General features: G+C 53.2%; 1 protein-coding gene across 1 annotated transcript in view; it reads left to right on the top strand.

Moving 5' to 3' along the window:
- Positions 1–8,467, top strand: part of TRIP4 (thyroid hormone receptor interactor 4) — a 30,259-nt gene extending 21,792 nt beyond the window's left edge. Inside the window, 2 exon segments of the mRNA XM_005425885.2 lie at positions 4,328–4,430; positions 8,223–8,467. Of these exon segments, the coding sequence (XP_005425942.1) occupies positions 4,328–4,430; positions 8,223–8,290 (171 nt within the window). The 3' untranslated portion in view covers positions 8,291–8,467.
- Positions 8,468–9,271: the final 804 nt, after the last annotated feature.

Below are 9,271 nucleotides of genomic sequence, written 5' to 3'. Positions count from 1 at the left end.
TAATGCTGGGTGAGCCACCCTGGCCCCAGCATCCTGCTGCAGGCTTTACCTAAATTGGGAAAGAAAAAAGTGTAACAGATTGGTGTGGGGGGGAAAAATATAGCAGGATTTTTTTTTTCTCAGATGTCAGAGAAGGTGGGTTTGTGTCTCTGCTGGCTCCGAGCTGGCTCGTCCCCTCCTTTGCTCTTTTGCTGTGGGCTGTGGAGCGGGAGGCTGGCAGCCCTGCTGCTATTCCTGGTGGTGACAAGCTGGTGATGGGAGACGAGGGATGGTGAAAACAAAGGGTAGGGAACATTCATTAGCAATTATCCCTGCTTGCAGCTTGAGCTGGGTGGCTGTTGGGGACATCTGATAGCCACTTAATACGTGTTCAAAGCGCTGGCTGTGGCGTGAGGGTGAGTCTGGTGGCCGGTTTTTGGAGGAGCCCAGCGCTCAGCTCCCTTTTCCACCTTCCTTTAACCTCGAGCTCTTCCTGCAGGTGTTAAGCTGCCTTGAGATCTGCTTTTCTCTTCCCTCCCACCTAATCTCCTCACAGCTGGGGTCTTCCAGACCTGTTAGCAGCAAAGTGAAGCCCAGCTGGAGAGGTGGGACGAGCAGGGGGGGCAGTGGTTGTGGGGAGGCTGTGTGCAGAGTGTGTCTGTGGGGTGTTGGTGTGAAGCAGTGGGAGGAGCAGCTCTTGGTGAGCCACATCAGCTGTTTGCAGCCCACACAGCCCGCTGGCCTCCCACCTCCCTTATTGCCTGCTGACTACAAGGTGGCAGAAGGTCTGAAAGGAGGCTGAATCTTTTTTTTTCACACTGTAGTTGCATTGCATAGCCTCTCTCTTTTTGAATTTCCCTGGTCATCTGCAGGATTGGAGAAGGGTAGGTTTGCTCCTTTTTGTGCGACAATCTGGTCTCTGGACTGTGTTTGTTGTATCCACCTTCTAAATGCCAAGTTGCTTCCAGGGAGAGGCAATGTAAAGCTGGAGTATCAGCACCTATCTTATTGAACACCCCCAATATGAGAGAGATGAGTGCTGTTGAATTTAAGAAGGGATATCCCCCATCAGACTCCTGGCTGGGTTTAATTCTTGGTCTCTGGAAGAGAGGGAAGCATGGTTTCACTCTGAACTGACCTTTTATTTGAAAATCTGCTGTTGGAGATTGTCTTTACTGGGGATCACAGCATCCCAGACTGGTTGGGGTTGGGACTGACCATAAAGTTCATCTCATTTTATTCGCTGCCATGGGGTGAAACACACTTCCCACTAGAGCCAGTGACACCAAGCCCTGTCCAACCTGAACAATATGACAGGATATGCTCTGTTCTCCCTCTCTGCCACACCAGCTCTGGGTTTGGGCTTTTATTCCAAGCTCAGGTTTACTGAAGTGATGATGGGCTGCCTGTGGGGTGGAGTAGTTGGGAATAAATTTTTTCTCTGTCTCCTAAACTTCTGGCTTTTCAGACAGTAGAGTAACACGACTGATCTTTCACAGCAGAAACGGTGAGAAATTAGGTTTTGGTGCTTAAATTTGGGCACCTTTGGACAATGTAACAGAGGCAGACCTGTTTGGTGTCTTGATGGCAGCATCTCTTCTGAGAGTGAAGCGTCCTAAGTTTCTGTTTAGATGAATGAATGAATGGAATGTAGTCGTGGAAGAGACTGGGGGAAGAAGGGAGCTGGGCTGTTGGCTTGGCTCAGCATCTTGTGGGAGCTCAGCCTCATCTTCCTTGCCTGGGAGCATCCTGACTCTAGGCAGAGGAAAGGGTTACGGCTCTTTCTCGGCTCCAGCCCGCAGGAATATTCTGGATTTTTGTTCACCAGGATGAGATAAGAGGTTTCTGGGGTAGGTACAATAGGAAGCCTTAAGTGCAGTGCCTGGATGAGGGACTCCTTCCCTACCTCCTGGCAGTGAGATGCCAGAGAAAGGACCAAAGCTTTTTAAACTGAAGGACACAAAGGAGTTTGGCTCACAGACAGAAATGCACCCTGGCAGCAAAGATGAAAGGCTGTGGTGTGGAAGCAGGAGTTCAAGTCACAGTTGTGGCAGCCACCTTGGCCTTGAGATCGGATCGAGCAGGAACTGTTGGAGCTGAAGGCTCGATCCAGGTTTTGAATGAAAGCTGTCAGTGGAGAAACCAACTGGCTACTGCTTCACTGCTGGTGCCTGTTTGGGAGATGTTCCTAGGATGGGGCTGTAAAAGGTGTGAGGGGGACATGGTGGTGTCCAGGTCCACCGGGGAGATGTGGCTGAGGGGATTTGGGAAGCAGCTGTATTCCAGCAGCAGGACCTCTGCCACACACCCGTCTTGGCTGCCCCACCTGGCTGAAGAAGCCACGGGCTGAACCAGGGCTAGTGGAGCAGGAAGGATCACCTCTGCAGCCAGGTTTGGGTAGCCTTTGGTCCTCCAGCCTTGAAGAACCTTGGTCCTTTGGCTTGTCCTCAGGTCCTCCAGGCACGGAGCTGCCACCGGTCACCTGGGAGATGCCGAGAGTGACAAAGCAGTGCCAGCATTTCACACTCTCCAGGCATTGACTGGGATATTCACATTGGCTCTTCCTAACCTTCCAAGATCCTCCTTCCCTGCAGATGGGAAATGAAAATCCTTGGCATGGGCACGGAGCAGTGGAAGCAAGTCAAGTAAGGTGACTCAGCCAAAAAAGAACAGAGAGGAAGAAAGCTGTCCAAGGCTGGGTCGGTGCAGCAGGGCATGGGCACATGGAGCGGATCAGGGCAGCTCCTCCTCCCCAGCACGGAGCTGCATGGAGCAGCTGAGTGCTTGTACCTCTCTCTTACCCAGTGCACAGCTCTTACAGGCTGCTGTAAAATGAGAGGGCTTGGAAACGCTTCCCCTGGTTGATCCAATCCCAGCGTTGGGCTTCTGTAAATCTCCCTGAACTGCTGGCAGTGCTGCCAAACCCTGCTGCAGTGTGGGGAGAGCAGGTCGCTCCCTGCTTCCCTCGCCATGCCCAGCTGTTCCAGGGCAAATCCAAACTCATTTTGGCAGGTCGGTGAGAGCTTTTCAAACACTCGGCCTAGGAGTCATTTGTTACTAACAAATGGGGGATTTGCCAGGACACGCAGCTCCATCTGCTCTGGCATCCTGTCCCCTCCAGCAGCCTTGACGGATCTGCTCGAGGAAGGCAGGGGAGCAGGAAAAAAAAAGAAGGCATTTTTCCCATGGAAGGAAAACCACTTCCGCAGTCTGTTTGAGCAGGGTTTCCTGGGCTGGAGCATCCTTGTGGCCTGTGCTGGCCTCAGTGCTGTCAGCACCAGCTCTGCAGCTCATGGACAATCTGAGGTGAGAGCTGAGACATACATTTTTTATGACTGTTTTGCATTTCACCTCTGAATGCCAGGGAGGCTGAGCTGCAGCCAGCCAGGATCTTGCTGTGCTTCCTGCATGGAGTGGGTTTTTTCTCCTTTATTCCCCACATGGTTAATGAGAGAAACAATTTTAGAGGTCTTTTTCCAACCTAAATGCTTCTATGATTCTATAATCTGTTTATTCTCTTCCTATAAAATTCCCCCATGCCTTCAGTGTGTTAAAATCCCTCCAATGATTCTGTGAATGGAGCCAGCCCTGAGCTGGCCTCTCTGAGCCATCACCTGGGTATGTAGCAGGTGTGTTGCTCACCCTTTATATGCAAGTGAATATCAAGGAATGTGTGTCCCACAGCAGGACTGTGCACACTCTCCAAGTGTCAAATCCTTGTGTTTGGGATTGAGCTTTGTGGGGAACATTTGGGGATGTATCTGTGGCTGGGTCAGCTGGTGGTGGCCACCTCTCTGGTGGTCATTTCAGGCTGGGTTTGGCAGGTTGTTTTGGTTGTGGTGCTGGTATGCTGTCCAAAACCTGTTAGGGGTTAGTGCAAATATTCACATTCCCAGGGATCTGAATCTGGGGATGCATCAGGCTGAAAATCTGTCCCTTGCTTGTCCCAGTGAACAGGTGGGCTGGTGATGGTAGGGCCCCGACCACCTCCCTCTCAACATCCCAGGGTTCTGATCAGCCTAAATCCAGTGTGAAACCACAGGGGTAGCACAAGTCAGTGCTAAAGGGGGCTGAAAGGGGTTTGGGAACACCCAGGGTGAGTGGATCCAAAGAGGCAGCGAGCTCCAGCAGAGGCAGGGTGAGAAGAGCCTGAGCAAGAGGCTTGCAGAATAAGACCCAAACCTGGAATTGTTTGGGGTTTTTTTTCATTAGAAGTTCTTGAAGTGGTTTGGTCTGAGCTGCTACAGCCATGTCTTGGCTAAGATCCCTCTGTTCTTGCCCACTGAGCTCTTTTTGTGCCCATGCAGCCATCCTGACTCTGCTCTCTGTGTCTCTCTGTGTCTCACAGTATCCGGACCTGAGCCAGGAGTCTGGCTCTCCATTTGTCTTTATCTGCACGAATCCCCAGGAGATGGTTCTGAAGTTTCCCATCAAAGGAAAACACAAAATCTGTAAGTAGTAAAGTTTCCCCAGGTGCCCCCCCAGCCCTCAGAGCCGGCTCCCCTTGCCACCCCAGCTTGCTGTTGCCAGATGAGTTCCCAACCTTCGCCGTCTGCTCTTTGATCTGGAGGTGTTTGTTTAATGGCTCAAATACATCTGTCATATTTTTTTGTCTTCAGTTCCCCTTTCCCCAGATGTTGCTTCCTTCCAAATACATGCTTCTTCCTGCCTCTGCAAACACTCAGGGAGTCAAAGAGCAGTCGTGTCGGTGGCCGATCTGCTGCTGGCACCAGCCTGGGTCAGGAGAGGAGTTGGTGCAGCAATGCCCAGGCAGATCCAGGCAACCTCCGTGTCCTGCAGTTCCAAACCACACTCTTGCCCCTGAGGGCAGCGAGGGCTTGAACAGCAAGAGCTGGAGGGCCAGATGGATGTTCCCCATCTGCAGGCCGATGGGATGGGATGGGATGGGATGGGATGGGATGGGATGGGATGGGATGTCCTGGCAGAGCGCGCGGGGAAGCGCCGCAGCATCTGTCCGTGCTGCGCTTGCCAGCGTCGTTAGTCCCTTTTACGAGGCACCAGCCCCTCCGCAGGCTGCCAGTTATCCCTGCCCGCTGCTATAAAAAGGATGGAGGAGGGAATGCGGCAGCTGGGGAGCCCGCAGTCAGCTCCGTCCTTATTAGCAGCCTCCCCAGCACACAGCCTGGGGAAGGCACCGCACGCGCTTGCAGGGGATGTGAAAAATTAATTTGACGGGCTAAAAGCAGCAGAAGCAGGAAGAGTCTTGGCTGTTTATTCAGCAGAGCTGACAACTGGGTGATCTCCCTCCTTTCCACATGGATCCTTGGGCTAGTACCTGGGGTTCAGGAGTGTTGGGATTTCTCAGGACTGCTTAATAAGGATTTTTTGGAACACAGCAGAAGGTTATTTTTGTTGGCTTTGAGGATCTTTTTCCCTCTCTGCTCAGGGAATTGCCTTTCTCCCACAGCTTGGTGTTGGGATGTCCTGCAAAACCATTTGGTTTCTTCCTTGCCCTTTTGAGCAGCAGCTGGGAGGTGTATTCAGCCAATGCTGACCAGTGCTTGGAGACCTGCAAGTGCTCGACTCTCACTCATGGTCCTCCCCCTAGATGGGTTATTCTGAGTGCCAGTGAGCAGGCAGGAGTTATTTAGGATGCAAATCTTGGCTGTGGGTTAGCCTTGTGGCCCTTGCAGCCACTGCATCCTTTTTTCCTCTTGTTTTAACCTCTCCTTTGCCCTCACCAGGCTCTCATGCTCCTTCACTCCCACCTCTGCCTCTGTCTGGCCGTGGGTGGGAGAGGGTGAAGCTGCTCTGCGGCTCCTGCACGTCTGCCTTGCCGGGTGCAGGTGCTGCCAGTCCCCTCCCCATCTGTCACATCATCTCCTTTGTGTTGTGACACTTTCCTGCTTGGAGAAGGATCAGTCTAACAGCCTGGAAGGAAGCCGGCTGTGCTGGCGGCTGCCTGTGCTCCCACTCCCACTGCTGGCCCTGCCTTCCCTGCCCTCCATCCCAATAGGAGCTGTCACAGGAGCAGCACAGGGGGGCTGTGGAGCTGCGTGTTCACCTCCCAGAAGGGACATGGTCCGTCTGGGTGATATTTATGACAGCCTGAGGAAGGAGCAGGGAAGCCTTTGACCTTTCATCGGCGCAAGGCGCTGTTTTAATAGAAGCTGGCATTGCATCCCAGGCAGTCAGAAGCTTAATTCTCCCAGCTGGAAGCTGAGCAGAGGGAAGGTGCCAGCTCACATCCCCACTTGGGCTTGCTGGCTGCCCTGGTCTCCTTGAAACCTGGCTCAAACCACGACAAAATGCCAGTTTGTCCTGTTGGGAAGCCAAGCCAGAGCAGTTTTCCTTGCCAGATAACAGCATGGACCTCGCCACAGTGACATCCGGATGCTTCTCTGTTGCAAATTGTTTCTAGCAGCCTGGGGATGGGAAAAAAACCCTAGCATGGCTCAATTTTTGCTGCCAGGGTCATTGTTTTTGTGGAAGGGGTGGGCACAGTGTTTCATCTGGGAGCACAGCTCTCCCCAGATATGTCCCCGTGTAGTTTTAGTGCACGAGGACAAAGCTCATTGGCCTTTCGCATGGGAGATTTCCTTGAATTCAGGCAAAGCTACCCTGAAGCACCAATTAGAAGCCTCCCTCCAACAGCCAGTGTCTGGAAGAGTGAAGAGGAGCAGAGGACATGGTGTGAGACAAGAGGCCTTGAATCATTGAGCAGAAAGAGCAAGGGACCCTGGGGCTTTGCCTTATTTTTAGCTTTTTCTTAAAGGTTACCTGTGTGGTGTGTGGTGTTTGCAAGCTGGAAGGGCTGAGGAGCTGCCCGGTGTTTTTGGGTTCAGGAGAAGCAGGCAGGCACATGAAAAGTACACAGCCCTGGTGACAGTAGGTGGTGTTGGGGGACCAGAGCATGGAGAGAATGTGAACTTGCTGCCTTTCTCCTGCCAAAACCACCCCTGATGTGAGGACAGGGTGGTCTGACACACTGCTGGGCTGCCTCAGCCTGCTGGGGTGCCAGTGCCTGGAAACAGCAATTGCAAGGAGGGGGCTTCTTCCCCATCCTAAGGTGGTGGGGGCAAAGTTTTCTCTGGGGTGGCCAAGGAGATGGAGGATCTCCCAGAACATCTTCAAGCCATGTTTCAGTTTGTGGATCTGCGGCATGGTGATCTGCAAACTGTCTTTGTTGAACTGAAATTGAAAAGTTTTCTTGGTTTGAAGAGAAGGAAATAGTCACTGGCTGGTTAGGAGCCATTTTCTCTGGAGAAGCACCTGGTCCTTATGGCACATGGACATTTACCAGCAGATTTTGGAGCAGTGGTTGAAGCAGAACTTTGGAGCCTGGTGTATCTTGCCCTATCTCTGTTCCCAGCTGCAGAGACAGGATGAGGCTGGCATTTAGAGGATGGGAAGATCCAAGGGAGCAGCAGGAAGGCAAGTCCTGGGGAGATGTGGCATTAGAGCCACCAGTGTTGCCTGCTGGCAGAGCCTCTCTGGGAAGCTGGCTCTGGGAGCTGGGAGAGCAGGAGCATCCTTGCATTTTTACTGACAGGAAGAAGAGGACAAGGACACTCCTCTGAGGAAGCACATCACAATGCCTGGCTGCTGGCTTCTGCAGCAAGAGTTGCCCAAAATCCCATGTTCTAGTGTCTTGCTCCTCTCCCAGGTGGGAAAGCAGAGCTGGCAGTGAAGCCCCCAAGGGCTGTGAAGGACAAGGAGGAGGCAGTGTTTCCTCCAGGTCCCACTGGAGCCGCTGGCTGAGGTTTTCCCTGGTGGCAAAGGCAGCAGATGGCCTTGGAGACCACCAACCTGGCACGTAGCAACGTGCAGCAGGTGTCCCCATCACACTGGGTACCCAAGCTGAGGGTTTATTGTCCCCAGTCCTGCCTTTTACCGCACCATGCAGAAACACATCCCTGTCACGTTGCTGGATGGATCCCCATCTCCTGCAAGCATCCTGTGGGCAGGCACAGGGGTTGGTTTGCCCCCTGGTAGTGGCAGGCGAGTGCTGGATGTTAATTCACTCCTCTCCTGGCTGAATTTCCCCCTCTTGGCCGCGTCGGACACGCTTGCCCCTGGCTCCCCGGTGTCGCGCCTGCAGAGGGAGGCCAGGGCGGCTGGAAACGCCTGGCTCCTCAAGCAGGATAATTGGATGTGACAGGAACACACTAACTAGGAGACCTCGCTGCCTCCAGCTCATTTGCATTGCAAATAGCATTTAAAAATAAAGAGTGATGAGGGTTTGTTGTGTTTTTCTTTTTTCTTTAATCCCCTCTTTACAGGGAAGCTGGATGCAAAGATCCATCAGGGAGCAAAGAAGGGGTTAATGAAGCAGAAAGCCGTGGGGTGAGCGCCGGGGGAGCAGCACTGGTTCCCATGAAGCACCCAACTGCCTCTGAAGGGAGCCAGGATGGTCTTCAGCTCTGAAAAGCAGGTGCAAGATGGATCCCTGATCCCAGATTGTGTTTAGGTATTGCTTTCTCTCTTGTATTCCAAAAGTATTAAAAGAGACTTGTTTTCACCAAGACCTGGCCCAGCAGCCCTGTGCTTCCAGGGAGGTCCCGTGCTGCAGACAAGGGTGGGTGGGAGGATGCAGTTCAGCAATCACTGGCACCCACAGGAGCAGCATGGGGAATGGGGCATGGGGAGCTCTCTGGCAGCAGGCAGCCCAGCTCCATCCTGGCTTTGGCAGGATCTCCCTCTCCAAAAAGTGCCTTGAGGTGTTTTTTGCTCTGTGGGGTCAAACACATGGAGGAGAAGGGCGAGAAGCTGAGGGGATGACGGGATGGCTCCCAACAGCCAGAGAGCCACTGCCAAGTGGGGATGGGAGGTCTGGGGTTAGAGGTGGGCTCTGTGCCTGCTCACAGGTGCTCTTCCAGCCCTTGGGATTCACTGCTGAGTGCCCAGCCTTACATCCTTCTGCTAACTGGTACCAAAGCAGCCGCCTGGCCCCCAGCAGCTGTGTGTAGAACACCTTTGGAATAAGCTGAATTTTGCCTTTTTCTCTACTCCCTTGCACTGAGCCTCTCCCCACATTACCATGTCCATGCTCATCATGCACTGGTGTGTACTGGGCTGTGATCCCTTTGTGCTGTGGTGCTCCAGGCTCTGCCTTGCCATGATCTAAGAGCTCCACCTCATTACCCAGAGCCCATCCTGCTCTGGTGGAGATGGAGTGATCCCCCCAGCACTGCCACCATTTCTTTTCCTCCTCTTTCCCAGGAATGTGGTGGCAGCTGCCAGTTTGACTGCTCAGCACAGTCCCTGGGTGTAGCTTGTCCCAGCCCTCTGCCCCATGCCAGAGGAGGAGGAGGAGGAGGGTGCAAAGCCT

The sequence above is a fragment of the Geospiza fortis genome, unplaced genomic scaffold (genome assembly GCF_000277835.1).
Source record: "Geospiza fortis unplaced genomic scaffold, GeoFor_1.0 scaffold317, whole genome shotgun sequence".
NCBI classification, from domain to species: domain Eukaryota; kingdom Metazoa; phylum Chordata; class Aves; order Passeriformes; family Thraupidae; genus Geospiza; species Geospiza fortis.
Note: the sequence above shows the minus strand (reverse complement) of the source record. Positions and strands in the feature narration are given on the sequence as shown.